Source organism: Stenella coeruleoalba, assembly GCF_951394435.1.
Source record: "Stenella coeruleoalba genome assembly, chromosome: 20".
NCBI lineage: Eukaryota > Metazoa > Chordata > Mammalia > Artiodactyla > Delphinidae > Stenella > Stenella coeruleoalba.
In genome coordinates, this window is record NC_137166.1 from 55,596,685 (window position 1) to 55,613,084 (window position 16,400).

Sequence of the window (16,400 nt, forward strand, 5' to 3'; positions counted from 1 at the left end):
GGGGCGCGTGAGGGCTGGGGCGGGCCATGCTCCAGCTGGATCACCTCTCCACCTTGGCGGCCTGGGAATCCAGCCCCTCCCTCCTCCCACCTAGGAGTCCAGACCCCCAACCTCTCCATCCTCAGACCCCGATGGGTGTCCAGGCCCCCAAAACCCTCCTCCTTCTGACACAGGAGTCCAGGCCCCCAGCCCCTCTTCCCTCTGACACAAGAGTTCGGACCCCCAACGTCCTCCTCCCTCAGACCCAGGAGTCTAGGCCCCGCCCCCTCACTAAATTGTAATTCTCCTTGAGGGCTAGAACTTTTTTTTACCATGTTATGGTCAGTTTCAGTGCCCCAAACCTGTTAGCCAATCCATAAATTTTGCTGATTTATTTGAGAATCCAGGTGTGGGGTGCCCAGGCTCTCAGCAGGCAGCACGGGGAAATTCACCCCCAGCCCTCTTGGGAACCCAGAAATCTGGTCTCGAGTCTCTTCTCTTGAACACTCCTGCCCCTCCCCTCTCCCAGCCCTTGGAGACAGACTGAGGGCAGGAAAGACACACGGACACACGGAGAAGAGGATCTGGCTCTCTTTACTTGGACCACCTTAGTGTTGACCAGCCTGTGAGAGGAGACACCCCCAGCCCCTAGTTAGGAATGGGATGCCTGGGGATGAGGGGACCACGCAGAGGGCCTGAGCCCCAGGGCCGGATCTCCAGGCTGGTTTTAGAGTCTTGGGAGTGGAATGTAGAACTCAAGAGAACAATCTAGAATTCTAGGAATAAAATATAGAATCCCAGGAATGGAATCTGAAATTCTAGCGACACCTCTGGCGCTGAGAATGCTGGGAGTGTAATTGAGTATTCTAGAGGCGCGTTCTGATTCTAGGGCCCGACTTTAGAAGTTAGGGATTGGGGAGTTGGTCTCCGGAGGTACAGTCAGACTCTCTGGTTTGGGGGTCTGACTCCCTGTGGGTGGAACCAAAGCCTCCAACAGTGAAGCCTGAGACTCTGAAGGCTGTTTGAGGGGTTCAGAGGGTGGGATCCCGCCTTCAAGGGGCTGGGTCAGGTCCTCGGGGGGAGGGTTGGTTGCCTCAAGGGGCGGGACCAGGACTTCAGGGGGCGGAGTCCCAGATCCCACAGCTGGGTCCTTGTGGCTGGGAGCAGAGTCTCCGGCCTTGTAGAAGCGCGCGAAGGTCTGCGAGCTCCTGGCCCCCGGCTGTGGGGCGAATCCAGCCGCCTGTGCTAGCTCCCCGACCCGGGTGGAGAACCCCTGCAGCTGCTCCTGCCGCAGGTCCACTAGGAACCTGGAACCAGGAAGCAGCGTGTTAGGGGACCTGGCTTTCCGCCCCCAGCCTGGAAGTTCCCCGCCCTGCTCTCCGCTGGCTCACTGGGCTAATTCTACAATGAGGCGTCCTCCGGGGGCCACGCAGGCACCGAGCTCAGGGCTGAGAAGATGGACCATCCTGCAGAGAGAAAAAGGGGAGGGCTGAGGCTCAGACTTTTAGGTCCTGAGGGAAGAGGCGGGCTGGGGACCTAGACACTGATTAAGGAGGGTCTGGAGACTTGGATTCCTGGGTCTGAGGGAGGAGGGGTTGGGGGAGGAAAATCTGGGAACCTCCCAGGCACTCTTACCCACAAGCCACGTAGAGAAGCTGGAACCGTCCCTTGTAGCAGCTCTTGTGGTGGAGGGTCTGGGCAGAACCGAGGGACAGGAAGTGGACAGTGAAGGATTCCGGGACAGGGGCTGCTGGGGAAGGGAAGACTGGCAGGGTTAGGCAAACAGACAAAACTTGGAGATGACTCGCCTTGTCCGTCTTCAAGCCCTTTCTCATCCTTCCTCTTAGGCAGATTCCTGGAAAATTCTGGGAGGATTGGCCTGGCACACAGAGACCCATTTTACAGACCAGGCAACTGAGATTCAAGAGAAGAAAAGAGAGTGGTTGGCCCATGGCCACACAAGACATCCATTCACCCGGGAGGGCCAAGTTAGGGGATGGGTGGAAGGAGGCACGACCAGATTTGGGGGGGAGGGCTCTCCAGCGTTAAGCTGGGACCCAGCTTAACCTTGTTAAAATGTTCTCAGCCTCTTGGACTTCTGCAGGTAGGATGAGAATTCTACTACTGGAATTCAGAATGCTAAGGATGGTGTCAGGATTTAGCAAAGGGAGAGAAGCTCAAAGAGAAGAGAGAAAAATAGACCGGATGTCGGGAAGGGGAGGTCACTTGTCCAGGCATTAGATACCATACCAGTTCATGCTTGGACTTGAAACACCAGGAGCCTGAAGCTCGGGACGGGGGTCCGGGTCCCATTCTCTCCCAGACATGATCACCCGAGCCCCAATTCCATCTCAAGCAAGAAGGCTGAGTCCGTCGCTTACCAGGCTCCGGGCTTCCATCCGCGTCGCCTTGCACCTGCGCGGGGTCTCCCTGGGTGGCTCTCGGGCGCCCCCAGGCGGCCATCTCTCGGAACAGCTCCGTCACGTTGTGCTGCGTGATCTCGCCCGCGGTCTTTGGGGGAGAAAGGGCGTGGCGGGATGCGGGGCTAGGACCGCGGGGCCGGAATGGCAGGGGAGAGGCTTAGAGTACGCCATCCCCACACTCCCCCACACCCAGAGCTAGCATCTGATGGGCAAGCTTACACTTCCATACTGGCCCTAGGAAGTAGAGAGGGGGCGCATAGGGGGCGGGGCCTCGCGAACTCGCCTCCAGCCCCAGCACCTCCAGCCTCAAACCTTGATAGGCTGACCGTTGCTGGTCTTCAGGAGGGTCTCGTCGTCCGCTTCGATGCCGAAGGCCACGAAGGGCCCTGTGACGATGTCCCCCCAGTACCCGCGCGCTGCTACACGCTCCCCGCGCTGGGAAATCAGGGAGAGAGGAGACGGGTGAGGTCGATGTTGGGGACTCCGACTCCTGGGCCCCCGAAAAGAAGCAGCAGCCAGGGCAGGGAGTGGACTCGCACGTGGCTCAGGAGGCGACCGGACGCCAGGGTCCTGTTGGGCACGTGATAAGCGCTGGAGTCTCTGAGTTCAAAGGCGACTCCTGTGTCCCTCCAGCGCCGGAACTCACTGGTGTGGATGACTCGGGCCTGGAGTGGGGGGATGCAAGAAAAGAGGCCTCAGTGAATCTGGTATATGGATCCCAGGATCTCCTCCCAAAGACCCAGCACTGAGGGCCTCTGGCACCCTTTTCCTTCAGACCCAGGATTCGGGGCCCCCAACCGCTGCTTCCTCAAGCCGCAGCCCCTCCTCCTACACACCCAGGACTGGAGACCCCAGGCCCCTCCTCCCAGCCCTCACCCCGCGATCGTGCAGCTTCATGTGCAGGTCCCAGTCGCTGACACCGCGCCGGGCGTCGTACCGGGAGCCCAGGTAGTGGCGCAGCCTCGAGTCCCACAGGCGGCTCATGGGGAAAGCCTCGGGCCCCTTCTCCCCTCCGGCCCAGAAACGAAACACGGCCTCCAGGGCGTCGCGCTCGCGGAACTGCACGACCAGGCCCGCGTGGAGAGAGAACGAGAGAGAGGCGGCTGCAGGGATCGCGGCTTCTCTTACCTGATCCTCCCTTCCCTCCCAGGGCGTGGGAACGATTCTCTTTTTTCTCAGATGAAGAAACTGAGGCTCCAAGAGTAGAAGCCACCCCCAGGGCCATATCCCACTGTGGGAGCCGGGGAGCCCTCAGCTCTATCCATCAACGCAAACCCTTTTGGACTGCTTATCCCCATTCTTCCCACCGCCACCCGGATCCACGCCGGTGACGGTCGCGGGCCGGGCGGCGGCACCTTGAGGGCGCCCAGGCTGAGCCAGGGCAGCTGCTCCGCCAGGCGATCGGGCTCCGGGACGAGGCGAGCCAGGCGGCCGGCCTGGGTGCGCACGAAGGCGGCCACAGAGGGGCGCAGCAGCGCGTTCCCCCACACCTCCAGGAAGGTCTCGCTCCTCTCTGCGGGGAGGGGGGAGAAAATTAGAGGAGGGGGCAGAGGAGTGAGCCCAGAAATGAGACCCGTGCGGATGACGCATACCCACTTTATAGTGATCTTCTTATTCCATAGTCGTGTAATCAGCACAACGGACCCAGGCAAACTCCCTACCCACCCGAATAGCTAGAACACGAAGAATAACTTACACCCCACCTAGGTCTCCTCGCCTATTCCTTCCCACCCCCTGCAGGTAACCCCAATCCTGAATTTCATGTTTGTTTCCCTTGCCTTAAAAATGGAAAAGTTTTATATAGATTTAGATGGAGATGAAGATTTATGTGTGTTAAAGTGTTGAATATTTTCATTTTAGTTAAGAATCTTATAAAAGGGACTTCCCTGGTGGCGCAGAGGATAAGACTCCGGAGCTCCCAATGCAGGCGGCCCGGGTTCGATCCCTGGTCAGGGAACTAGATCCTACATGCATGCTGCAACTAAGAGTTCGCCTGCCGCAACTAAGGTCACACAGCAAACAGAGTCAGAATTTGAATACAGCCTGCCTGAGTCTACACTCTGCTCTAGGCACTAAACTGAAGTTTTTGTTACTGGGAAATAATCATTTCCCACCCAAATCCTCCTTCTCCCCCTCCTCCTTATAATCCCACTTCCAAGGCTGCTTCCTCCACGCAGATTCCCTGGGGTGCACACCTCTAACTAAGGGAGACTGAGGACTCAGGCTTTGGGCAGGACTGAGCTCAGCTCAGCCAAACCCTCCCCACATCTGGGGGACTCACTACCTCTCAGGAAGCCCTTTGATCTCTTTTGGGCTTCTCCCTCGCTAAGAGGTTTTGAATGCTTACACTGTGTCATGCACAGTTCTGAGAGTTTTATGTGGCTTTTCTCCTGGAATTCCCTAAATGATTCTAGGAAGTATTACCTTTTATCCCCATTTCAAAGGTGGGAAAAGCTGAGGCTCTAAGGCTACCAAACAAGTGAGCAAGTGATGAAATACGGAACAATGTCCAAAATGTTTAACCGCACCCTTGAAATGCCAGAATTCCTGCAGGGAGGGGGAAGGAGCTGGGGGCCAGATTGCCGGGTATTTGCTGACCTTGCAACCCCATCTTCTCAGGATCCTCCAGGGCTAGGCTGAAAATCAGCATGTGTCGGGCTACAGCTTCCATATTATTCTCCAGCACATAAAACTGGAAGGATGGACAGGGAAAAATGATTGTGAGACCTGTGTTCCTGGCCCCTAGGAGACCCTGGAGCGGGAAACCTCAGCCCCCTCCTTCCACAGGACCCAGGAGACCTGTACACCAGCCCCACTCCTTTAAACACAGGAGTGTGGGCACTCAGAACCCTCCTCCCCATCACTACTCAGGAGACTTGATCCTTAGGCTCTTCCTCTCGCTTCAACCCAGGAGTCCCGAACACCAGCCCCTTCCCTCCTCAGGACCTAGGAGTCTGGGTCCCCAGCTCCCTCCTCCCTCAAGGACTCAGGAATCTGTGCTCTTATCTTCATCCTCCTCCTTCCAGGACCCCATAATCCCAGCTTACACGGAACCTCCTTCGAGGCCAGAGAGCCGCCCGGGTCAGGGTCCGTAGCAGGTGTCGCCCATCCACGGAGCCCAACAGCAGCACATTTAGCTCGGGGGTCCCGTGCTCTGTATCGGCCTGTGAGTCTGGGTCCACAGGAGGACCTGACAAGACGACAGCGGGCTGGGGTTGGTGGCCTGGAGAACGCCCCCTGCAGCCACCCCCCAGCACGATGAACTACAACTCCCAGCAGGACTTGCACCCCTGGCCTTGTTTTTTTGGTTTTTTTTTGCGGTACGCGGGCTTCTCACTGTTGTGGCCTCTCCCGTTGCGGAGCACAGGCTCCGGACGCGCAGGCTCAGCGGCCATGGCTCACGGGACCAGCCGCTCCGCGGCATGTGGAATCCTCCCGGACCGGGGCACGAAGCCGTGTGCCCTGCATCGGCAGGCGGACTCTCAACCACTGCGCCACGAGGAAAGCCCTGGCCTTGGTTTTAAAAGGAGCTGTGCCTCTAAGCATTCTGGGACTCGTAGTTCGCAGAGGTATCTAGGCTGTCCACTGGAGGGCGCCCCCCGCCCTTGGAGCCTCAGAGAACGTTAGCGCCAGAACTTTAGTGTCTGCCAGGCTGTGAAAGTAGCCGCTGTGTCGGATGATTTGTAGTCCTGTGTGGGCGACTCACTCTCAGCCTGCAGGTCAACCGCCGGGGACAGGCCCCACCAGGACACAGAGCCGAAGCCAGTGCCCGAGCCCGCTGGTGTGGTCATCTCCCTGCGGGACAAACAACCCGGGAATCCCCAAATATCGTGTCTGCATTGCCCACCCATTCCCCTCTCACCTCCGCTGACTTCTCGCCCCTTTCACAGCCCCCTCACCTTTATCCTTCTAAATAACCCGAGACGTCCCCTCCCTCCCCTCTCGGTGCGGCGCTGGGATCCGAAGGCCCCTACACAACTGCTGCCCATAGTCCCCGCCCTTTTCAATCAGTCGGCCAATAGGAGTGTGCGGGCTGGCACCACCGCCATCAACTGACCAATGAGAGCGAGGGAGACCTGCCCGTTGCAAACTTTTAGCCAATGGGAGCGCTAAGGGTTTGTGGGAGCGGTGGGCGAGAGGACGCGGTTGTCATGACGACGGCGCTGAAGGGGAAGGGGCGGGGCCGGAAGAGGCTGGGGCGGAGCTGGGGGCGATCCAAATTTCTGGAAGCTGGAGGCCTGGGCCGATTCAAATTTAGAACGGAACAGAATCTTGATCAACCCAAATTAAACTGAGGTGGCTTAGACCATAAACTATAGACCTCTGTGGCCCCATTTCCCCTCACACCCTGGCTCTATCACACAGGGCTTCTCTCCAGGTGAGAAAAACACAGCGAAGTACTGAGGCCAGCTAGCACTGGCTCCGGTTGCTACATTTTCAGGAATTTTATGACCTGGTTTTAGACACAATCATTACTAAAAATTAAACTTTTTACTAAAAATTAAATTCCAATAAAATACATTAAAATAAAAGTAATCATACTCAAAACTCATCACTTCCTACTTTATTATATTTTACAATTATTGATGGTCTTAAGGTTATTTACAGCTATTGTACCTGTAAGAAGGAAATGCTATTTTCATGCGATAGTTTAAAAAATGAAGTTGGCAAACTAGGACCATGGGCTGTCTATTTTTGTAAATAAAGTTTTATTAGAACAAGGGCCAGGATTAGGATAAGGCAGAGAGGTCCAAGTGAAGGGTCAGATCCTGTCTTTAAATTTTAAAAAAAATATTGCATTAAAATACTTTCTATCTTGATTACCGGGTGTGTTGGTTTTGGTGACTTTGTTTTTGTTTTGGCTTTGCCTTAAATTTTGGGACCCTTGTTCTACTCTGGGAAATACTATAGGATGGTGTGGTAGTAGGCATCTCTTCTCAACTCTATATTCAGACTTCACATCGGTGGCTTGAAATCAGCCACAGTGACAGTATGTACACCATGGAAGGGGGCAAGCTACACAACAGGGCTTCAGAGAGATGGTAACAGCACACCTCAGGAACCACACCAAGTCCTCTGTTGTCTCCAGGTCTATATGGCTTGTGTTGTTGTTTATTTATTATTTATTTATTTACTTGGCTGAGCCAGGTCTTAGTTGTGGCATGCAGGATCGTTTTTTTTTTTTTTTTTTAGTTGCAGCACATGGCATCTTTTAGTTGCGGCATGTGAGATCTAGTTCCCTGACCAGGGATCGAACCTGGGCACCCTGCCTTGGGAGCATTGGGAGTGTGGAGTCTTAGCTACTGAACCACCAGGGAAGTCCCTTTATGGCTTGTGTTGCTCCTTCTAACATCCTCCCCTTCTCCCCCTGGAAAACTCCAAATCCTTCTAACCTTAGCCAGGGATCTTCCTGATTTCTGCTCCTGCTTTTTCAGCAGATGGCCACTGTAGTCTACCTTGTGACTCCCAGTACTTTATATCTGGGGTTGAGGACGCTTGAGAATGTGGCTTTTGGTGCCAGCCATGGCTGGGTTTACACCTTGTCCTGTCACTTGCTGGCTGAGAGAACTCGGCCAGGTGACTTAACCTGTCTGTGAGTTCCACAAGGGCAGGGACTCCAGCGAGACACATCTCCAGATCATCCCCAGCACCCAGCCCAGGGCACAGCACCCAAGGAGCCTCGGTTCTCTGTCCCCTCTCCTCACCCTGCTACATGAACTTAGCCAAGTCAGTCACCCTCTCTGCCTCAGTGTCATGTTCTGTAAAATGGGAAAGGTAACATGCAACTAGCAGGAGTGTGGTGGGTCGAAAGAAGGTCCACCTGCCTGCTGAGGACAGTTCTGGTTAGTGGGAAGGAAATGAAGGCTGAGTTTTCAGCAACCCTCCAGGAGTGGGCCAGCCAACCTGGGCCCCTCCTGAGTCAGCCTTCAGCCCACTAGAGCCCCAGATCCTGACTTTCTCCAGTGAGGCTTAATGTCTTTTATCTTCATCACCGCCACTCTCCACAACGTTTCCTCCACGGAGGAGCCAGAGTAATCTGAAATGTGAACCAAGCCATGCCACTTCCCTCTAAAACCCTACTGAGGTTTCTCACTGCAGGTAGATACAATCCCAGTTCCTTAGCTTCACCTCCTAGTTCCTGTGTGATCTGGCTCTTGGCTGTGTCTCTTACGTCATGTCCCCACCTCCACCCCCATACATCCACCCTGATGCTCCTCTCCAGCCACACTGGCCTCCTGGCTCTTTTGAGAATACATCAAGCCTGTTCTTGCCCCCAGGGCCTTTGCAAGGAACTTGGGGTTCCTTCTGTATGGAATTCTCTTCCCCCTCATCTTTGTGTGTGTGTGTTAAAATACACACAATACGAAGCTTACAATTAATGATGTTTAGTACATTCACAGTATTGTGCAACCATCACCACTATCTAGTTCCAGAAATTGCTCATCATGCCATAAGGAGACCCCATACTCATTAATCAGTCCCTCCTCATTTATCCCTCTCCCTAGTCCCTGAAAACCACTAGTCTACTTTTTTCTTCTCTGTGGATTTGCCTATTCTAGATACTTCATATAGTTGGAATCATACAATATGTGGCCTTTTATGTCTGGTTAAAATCGTGTTTTCAAGGTTCATCTATGCTATAGCATGAATCAGTTACTTCATTCCTTTTTGTGATTGGATCATATTCCATCGTATTTCCCCTTCATCTTTGGAAGCCTCATGCCTTCTGGTCATTCATATCACAGCCTAAACACTACTTCTTCAGAGAAGCTGTCCCTGACAACCCTTTTTAAATGATCTGAGCCCTTACTGGTTTCCTTCCCAGTTTGGTCGCCACTTGTAATGGTTTTATACTTCTCATTTGTCTGCTTACTTGTGGAGACATAGACCCAGGGATCCCAATGTCATCATCTAACTCAGAACAGATTCAACCCCAGGATTTAGAGAAGGACTTCCTGGATGTATGATCCCGAGCAGGTCATGTTAATTCCCTGAAGCACAGTTTCCTCATTTGTCAACTGGGAATAATAATCGTGTCTATTTAATGAGGTTGCTGTGAGGATTATTATCAAAAGTAGTAGCAGTAATAGTAATAACATATACATAGTACTGTCGTTATAAAGATGCCCCCCACTCACTCACACATGAGAAATTATTGCATTCCTTTGGAGGAACTTTTTAAATTTCATGGACCTCACAACCTAGGTAACTGATCAGATTTCCCTTTTCCCATTGGCTACCAGGAAGCTCAGGGGTAAGTTCTGCCCCTTTCCTTAGCACATGGCAGTACTTGTTGGCTCATTTTCCACTTTACCTGATGCTCAGAGAGCTCTCTTGCCAAATGTCATGGACCTTTGTCCGTCACCTGAAATCCTGTCTGGGATGAGATGGGGGAGAAGCCAATAACATGATCAACTTTCCTAGACACAGACTGAGAGAAAGAATTTGTTGCAAAAAGAATGAGGTGTAGCTGGACACAGACACAGTAGTCTGTGTCTCCCTGAGGAAATCTTGCCCTTTCTCTCATTCTCTGGGGATTTCATTCCTAGACGCTGCATATCTACTTTGTTTCCTTGATGACAATAAGTTGCTTGGAAGTAAAGTCTGGATTTGCATCTATTTGGGGGTCCCGAGCTTCCAACAGAAGCTGGCATACAGAGGGCCTCAGGGAATATAGAAAGGATGGATGATGCAAGGAAGAAAGAAAGGGAGGGAGGGAAATATGGGTACGAAAATCTATGTAAATCATGGGTGAGGGAGCAGATAAATTCATGAATAACTAAGTGAATTCTCATTGACTCCTCACAGCAAATGTACAGTAGGTGTTAGTATTATCATGATTTTTTTCAGGTGAGGAAGCTGAAGCTTGGAGGGGTGAGTGAATGAATAAGTGATGGAGTGAATGGGAGAGTGAGTGGGTGAAAGGATGGATGGATGAGTGGGTGGGTGAGTTTCCGTGTGTGTTTCCAGGATAGGCAGCCCTATCCCTGCCCTTGTGTGGTCCCACCCCTGGAGGGTCCCTCCTGCGTTCCCAGTCTTCACCCCTACCCACCTCCATCAAGGAGCACCGGTCCAGGCCAGCAAAGTTGCTGAGTATTTATTTGGTCCCAGGAGCGGTGCAGGAATCAGACCGGGGACAGGAGTGGGTGATACTGTGCAGGAAAAGGGATACTGGGAGCCAAGGGGATAGTAGGCTGGGATCACTGATTGTCAAAGCAGAGGGCGAGACCCTGGGATGGCGGGAGACCAGACTGCTCTCCTCCTCCCCCAGGGGTCCCTGGGGCTTTGGGGCATGTGCCATATTGGGGGAGTTGGCAGGTTATCATGATTGGCATAATGGGGATGGGGAGAAGGAAGGAATGGGTAGAGTGGGGGGGGTGTTAGCGTTCAGAGAAGGCTTATAGGTGGGCATGGACGTGGCTTTGGACAGGAGTCTGGGGTCAGGGGCTTGAGGGTGGGTATCAGGGTGCTGGCGGTGGCCTCACTCGGTCAGGGGGCCGCAGCGAGTGCCACTGGGCGATGGGCCGCCGGGGGTTGGCCAGCATGTCTGCCCAGTGCCGCAGCCCAGCGCCCCCGGCCGCTGCCCCTACGGCCACCCTCCCGATGGCCTCGTTCTTGCCCAGCTTGTCATAGTCCAGCACAGTCAGCTCCACCTGAACCTTCTGAGGTGGGCAGGGGAGGAAGAAGAGACAGAGAGTGGGGTAAGGAGGTAATGTGAAGGACTCAGATTTCATTGCTAAGGAGACCCTCTCCCTCACAACCCTCATTCTGAGGGGTCTTCCTAGGCCCCTGGGCTAAGGCTTCATCTGGAGCTTGGACCGGGGGAGGGGGCGGAGATAAACTCTCAGGACCCCGTTGCTCAGGGGTTGTTAGGAGGCCCCTTAGGGTCAGCCTCCTAAGGGGGGCAAATCTTCAAGACTTTGAAGTGGGTGGAGAGGCCGGGCCTTAGGGTTGTGGGGAAGTCTCTTTTTCTCAGTAACCAGAGCTCCTGAGGGCAACGGGCACCCTGGTCTTGCTTGGGGGTGGGGCTTCCTGGTCCTCATGGGAGAAACTGAGATTGAGAACACAATCAGACCCCCAAGACCTGGCTTCTCAGGGTTGCTAAGGAGTCTCCCTTCCCTCAGCAACGGGGGTTTCTAAGGGCCTGGGACTCCGGGGTAAGGGCTGCTCTGGCAGGGGCTATGGGCAGGTCTGAGCTCACCTGGACCTGGTCACAGGGCACCTCGAAGCTGAAGGCCTCGTTGTAATAGGGGTTCAGAGTATTCTTCTTGATGGTCGTTTTCTTCTTCCGCACCTTTTTGCCACCCTGCAGCAGGTGGACCTTGACATACGGATCTGGGGAGAGGGAGGAGGGATCTTATAACCCCACCACTCTGGTGAGTCCAAAGGGATCAGGTTGAGGGGAATGCATGAGACTCTTCTTTGGAACAACACAGAGACAGCCCATGGACCCCTCAGGTCTCCCTTTCTCTGTGCCCAAATAGAATCTAAATCCTCCATGACAGCCGGGATCCCCCTCTCCCCTATGAGACCCTCGGGGCCCAGACACTGCCAGAACCTTAGCCAGAGAACCTCCCCCGCCCATCATCACCATTTGCTTGCTTCCCACACACCTGACAGCCCTGCTACATCCATCTTCTTCAGGTTTTTAGCCTCCAGGACGATGACGGTGAGCTTCCCGGCCGTGGGGACATAGCGGAGGGAGAAGCAGATGTCACCTAGTTTCTCCTGCTAAAAGATGGAGAGGGAGACTCATCAACGGAACCGGGGCTCCGCATCCAACCCCTCTGCGATTTTTCTTCCCTCCCCCTCGTGTTGAAATGGTATGGTCCAGAGTTAAGACCCGGGTGGTACAATCCGAGGGGGACTGCCGAGGGGAGGCGTTGATCCACCAGGATAGACCTGGGAGCTACTCTTCTGCAGCAGGTGGAAGTGCTGGAGCCCAGAGGATCGCGGAGGCCTGTGATCTGATTGGCCCGGGGTTGAGGTGGGCGGGGCCAGATGTGGGGGCGTGGCCACGCGTGCTCACCTCCTCCCGAGGAGCCGCCTGCAGCTCCCGCCAGGCCAGCACTGGCCGCCCCAAGTCCACGGAGCTCATGGGGACCCGCACCTCCCCAATGGAGTCGTTGCGGGAGAAGCGGTCGAAGTCATATACTGCCATGACCAGTACCCTGCCCCCCAGCTCCACGTAGGGGACCTGGGGGAAGGGGGACGCAAAGAAAGCACACGGTGAGAGTAGGAAGTGGGACACAGCACATCCAGGTGGAAGGCGATGAGTGGGGGCAGCGAGGGTCCCAAGGAACAGTTGGGGGGGGTGCCTATGGACCCCAAATGGGACAGCCCAAGGACCAACGAAGCAGTCCAGGGGCCAGTAGTGCCCCCCAAAGGGACAACGCAGGGTCCAGTGGAATAGTCCCCAGAGCTGGTAGCTGCCACCAGTAAAAGCCGAAGATATCGGTCCCAAGCGTTTCAGAGACTGGGGACAGGCTGCCGGGCATAAAGCACTGAGGCCACGAGCTCACCTTGAAGGCGAAGTTCTCCCCAAAGTGTGGGTTCAGCGTCTGCCGATGCACCCTGGTCTCGTGCCGCCTCCGTTTGTCTGGCAGCAGGTAAACCCGCACGTAGGGGTCAGAGGAGCCACCTAGGTCCAAGGCTGCCAATCCCTCAGCTTGCACGATGCCCACCAGCAGCTGTACAGTGATAAGGGGACCCTAGTCTTAGCTTCCCTTCCAGAGCTTCCTCCAAGAAGGGGCTAGAACCCCTGGGACCCTCCCCTCCAAAGCATCTCCCCTCCTCCACACCCACCTGGCCACTCTGGAAATCATAATCCAGTGAGTACTGTAGTCGTCCTAGTTCATGCTTCTCTGCCACCTGCTGCCCTGGCCCAGATGGTGTCGGCTCCAGCTCCTCCACTTCTGGCTGCACCTTAGAGAGCCAGGGGCAAGGGCAGGTGAACTCTTCCCCTGATAGTGATATCCACCCAGGCGCAGAAGCCAAAGGAGACTCACAGATCCCTCCAGCTATACCTGAACACTTGCAAGCTAAGCAGAGTCGGTGTTTGATTAGTGATGTCTGCCACAGGTGGGACTAGCCACGGCAACACAGTGTGGTACGTTTGTCAGTGTTTTATTAGTGATGCCTGCTACCGGTGGGGCATAGACGTGATGACACACATGCAGTGTGCTTGTCACGACTAGACTAGAAAAACAAGCACTGACAGTGTCTCATTGCCTACAGGATGGATGCAGATTTTAGTTCACACATTAATGGATGTATTGGGATGATTGTCCAAATTGCCACATTGATCAGTGATCTTGGACAGAAAATACGGAGGAAAAATGGCATATTTAGTGTGTATTTGCCATTCTAAACTAGAACAACAAAGTCAGAAAACTTCTTAACCTAAGCCACCGATTTTCAAAATGCAATGTGAATCAGAATTCCCCTGAGTAATGTGGCAAAATGCCTTCACTTCAGAGATTCTGATTCAGTAGGTCTGGCACAAGATCCAGAATTTGCATTTCAACAAGTACCTGAACTGATTCTGATGCTGATGGTCTTTGGAGTCACTGGCTTAGGGGAGAGGGATGAAGGGCCCTAAAGGACACCCCTTAAGGGTAATAATTTTAACAGCTATTTGTTGAAAAGGGAGGTAAGGAAATACTAGTTATGGTCCACAAACTTGAGGCTCAGAGACAAACAGTGAATTTCCCAAGGTCACAGAGCCGGTTGCTCTGGGTTGGAAACCTAGGACTCTGGCTCCCAGGAGAGCCTCATTCCACTCTGCATTCAGAGGCCCAGTGCTCAGATACTTGCACCTGTAGCTTTCCACGCCAACGACGTCTTCCAACTCGCGTTTGCTTCAACCTCTCAAGGCTGCCATACAGCCTCCTCCCTTGTCTCCTTGCCCCAGACCTGTCCTCCACAAGGGTTCCAAGGGATTCATCCTAAAGCCCATGTGACCTTGTGCCTCTCCCACTCAAAACTTCTGTGGCTCCCAATCACCTTCATTACATGGGTACTGCTGAGCTCTCCAGAAACCTCACCCTAGAGCACAGGATATCTGTATGCTATACCCCAGCTATTGTGAAGAATGACTCTTTGTTCTCCAAATATCCCTCAGAATCAGGATTCCAGTCCTCAACACATGCTCCTCCTTTGAGGTAGAATGTCCTCTCTGCTCTCAGTTAATTCTGAGTTCCTCTGGGTCTCAACACAGAAGTCACCTCCTCCAGGAAGCCTTCTCAGACCGCCTAGGCTGTCAGGTGGTTTCTCTGTGCTCCCATATGCCCTGTACTGCCTCTAATGTGGCACATACCACCCTGTATTTTGAATGTCTATATGAGCATCTGACTTCCCCATCAGGCTGGAGGTTCTTGTGAATGTCTGGTCTATCTCCAGGTCCCAGGTCCAGGTTAGGGCTAGACACACAAGGGAGATGAGCAAACACAGCGGGTGTAAGAGGGAAGGAGCAGGGACTGAGGCTGCTGGGCCATTGAGAGGAGTAAGGGTGAAGGAAGGAGCAGGGCTGAGGGACTGGGCCAGGCCACACCTTGTCTATGTAACTCCGGCCCAGCTCCTTCACTTCCTGAAGGTGGACCTGGGCTTGAGCCTGGCTCTTCTTGCCCATCCGCCTCCGACAACGCTTCCGGTAGAGACAGAAACAGCAGCTGAAGACGAGGAGGCCTGAGACCAGCACGATGGTGGCCAGAGCCCAGGGGGGCACTGCAGAGGACATGGAAACAGCAAACATTGAGGCCCTGAGAGACAAGCAGGCTGATTCATTCTGTATGACACGTGTCAGCTGAAATCCTGGCCTTGTTTTCCCTCCAGCCATTTCCATTCCATTTTATTCCCATGTTTTCCTTCCAACTGGTCTCACATATAAAACTATTTGAAGACCTAAGGCAGGCTGACACCATCTAGATTTTCTTGCCTATTAGGATTAGTTCCACCTCCTCTTCTACTCCCATTCTAATCTTTTTGCTCAACCGCTGTGTTTTAGAAGGCTTAACCCTTCTCTGGGCCTCAGTCTCCCTCTTTAAAAGAAGGGAGAGGTGGACCTTCCAATTCACCAATCCACAGTTCCATTCCATTCCACACCCCTTGATTTGGTTCCTGATTTTCTCACAAACCTGTTCCTTTTTCATTTCATTTAGATTCCAATCCAGGATGCCGACTATAATCTCACCCGTATTTTCCAGCCCGCCAGCCTGAATTCACCCGTTCGAACCCCGCCCCTGGGAATCCTAGCCTGGCTTTCCCTCCGCTCCACCCCGGGTTTCGCTCACCAGGGCCGTGGCTGATGCGACTCGAGTCAGGAGGCGTGTCGGTCGCTGGAGGCCCCGGTGTTGGGGGCTCCGGGAACATGGCGGCGGGGTCTTACTGTTCTTTCTGCGGAGGCACCCAAATGCTCTAGTCCCCCCACACCCACCCCGTGCATCCGTCGAGCCATCCGAACAACAAAGAACTCCAACTCCCATCGGCACCCTGGGCCGTATGGTCCCGTAAGGGAACCTGCCAACCGCCGCGAGGCATGCTGGGGGTTGTTGTTTCAGCCTTCCTGCGACGGAGGGCGAGGGCTGGGGGTGGATTCCAGGACCAAGTCTCATCCCAAGGGACGCCCCCTCCCTCCAAGGCCTCCAGGAATCCAATCCCGCTGACTTCTGTCCCTTCCTTGCCCTTCCCCGGGGCCTGAACCGGAAGTGGGCGAGGGCGGGCGTGGGAACCAGCGCACCGGGTTGCCCAGAGCAACGGCTGGCTCCACGAGGGCGGGGTGAAGGTAGCGCTGGTTGCCCCGGCAACGGCCTGTTGCCAGGACAACGGGCGGGGCTGACGCACAGAAGCCGAGTCCCAGAGGCGCAAGCCGGTTCGGTTCCCCGTCCCACCTGGGACCTCAGACCCGGATACCCCTGACAAGCGAAGATGGGGAGGACGCGGCCTTGCCCGTGCGTCTGTCCACGCGCCCAAGGCTGGCTCCTCCCTCCACATCTGGCC

The 16,400-nt window shown here is 54.5% G+C and overlaps 2 protein-coding genes across 4 annotated transcripts; both read right to left on the bottom strand.

Moving 5' to 3' along the window:
* Nucleotides 1–554: 554 nt before the first annotated feature.
* DNAAF3 (dynein axonemal assembly factor 3) lies at nucleotides 555–6,362 on the bottom strand. 2 transcript variants are annotated; one of them, XM_079908154.1, is made up of 12 exons: nucleotides 6,302–6,362; nucleotides 6,109–6,197; nucleotides 5,450–5,592; nucleotides 5,001–5,094; nucleotides 3,758–3,915; nucleotides 3,279–3,461; nucleotides 2,942–3,067; nucleotides 2,715–2,837; nucleotides 2,361–2,490; nucleotides 1,615–1,729; nucleotides 1,371–1,445; nucleotides 555–1,286 (listed from the first exon to the last, which is right to left on the bottom strand). In XM_079908154.1, the coding sequence occupies exons 2-12, from the start codon at nucleotides 6,191–6,193 to the stop codon at nucleotides 878–880; spliced, it is 1,641 nt and encodes a 546-aa protein (XP_079764280.1). In that variant the 5' UTR covers nucleotides 6,194–6,197; nucleotides 6,302–6,362; the 3' UTR covers nucleotides 555–877. The 2 variants fall into 2 exon arrangements, with proteins under 2 accessions (XP_079764280.1, XP_079764281.1); XM_079908155.1 differs by lacking the exons at nucleotides 6,109–6,197; nucleotides 6,302–6,362 and adding an exon at nucleotides 5,740–5,884.
* Nucleotides 6,363–10,475: 4,113 nt separating this feature from the next.
* On the bottom strand, nucleotides 10,476–15,818 carry SYT5 (synaptotagmin 5). 2 transcript variants are annotated; one of them, XM_079907361.1, is made up of 8 exons: nucleotides 15,695–15,818; nucleotides 14,956–15,128; nucleotides 13,209–13,322; nucleotides 12,926–13,093; nucleotides 12,433–12,600; nucleotides 12,017–12,134; nucleotides 11,605–11,738; nucleotides 10,476–11,065 (listed from the first exon to the last, which is right to left on the bottom strand). In XM_079907361.1, the coding sequence occupies exons 1-8, from the start codon at nucleotides 15,771–15,773 to the stop codon at nucleotides 10,865–10,867; spliced, it is 1,155 nt and encodes a 384-aa protein (XP_079763487.1). In that variant the 5' UTR covers nucleotides 15,774–15,818; the 3' UTR covers nucleotides 10,476–10,864. The 2 variants fall into 2 exon arrangements, with proteins under 2 accessions (XP_079763487.1, XP_079763486.1); XM_079907360.1 differs by having other exon boundaries at nucleotides 13,209–13,328.
* Between the last annotated feature and the right edge of the window lie 582 nt (nucleotides 15,819–16,400).

What these genes read in the sequence shown, in the direction of transcription:
- DNAAF3 (XM_079908154.1), bottom strand. Translation starts at nt 6,193, where the DNA reads ATGACCACACCAGCGGGCTCGGGCACTGGCTTCGGCTCTGTGTCCTGG. An exon ending in GGTTGACCTGCAGGCTGAGA is followed by an intron (nt 5,593 to 6,108) that starts GTGAGTCGCCCA and finishes TCGTCTTGTCAG; the next exon opens with GTCCTCCTGTGGACCCAGAC. An exon ending in TCAGCCTGGGCGCCCTCAAG is followed by an intron (nt 3,462 to 3,757) that starts GTGCCGCCGCCC and finishes CTGGTCGTGCAG; the next exon opens with TTCCGCGAGCGCGACGCCCT.
- SYT5 (XM_079907360.1), bottom strand. Translation starts at nt 15,773, where the DNA reads ATGTTCCCGGAGCCCCCAACACCGGGGCCTCCAGCGACCGACACGCCT. An exon ending in TCGCATCAGCCACGGCCCTG is followed by an intron (nt 15,129 to 15,694) that starts GTGAGCGAAACC and finishes TGTCCTCTGCAG; the next exon opens with TGCCCCCCTGGGCTCTGGCC. An exon ending in TGCCCTGTGACCAGGTCCAG is followed by an intron (nt 11,066 to 11,604) that starts GTGAGCTCAGAC and finishes TGCCCACCTCAG; the next exon opens with AAGGTTCAGGTGGAGCTGAC.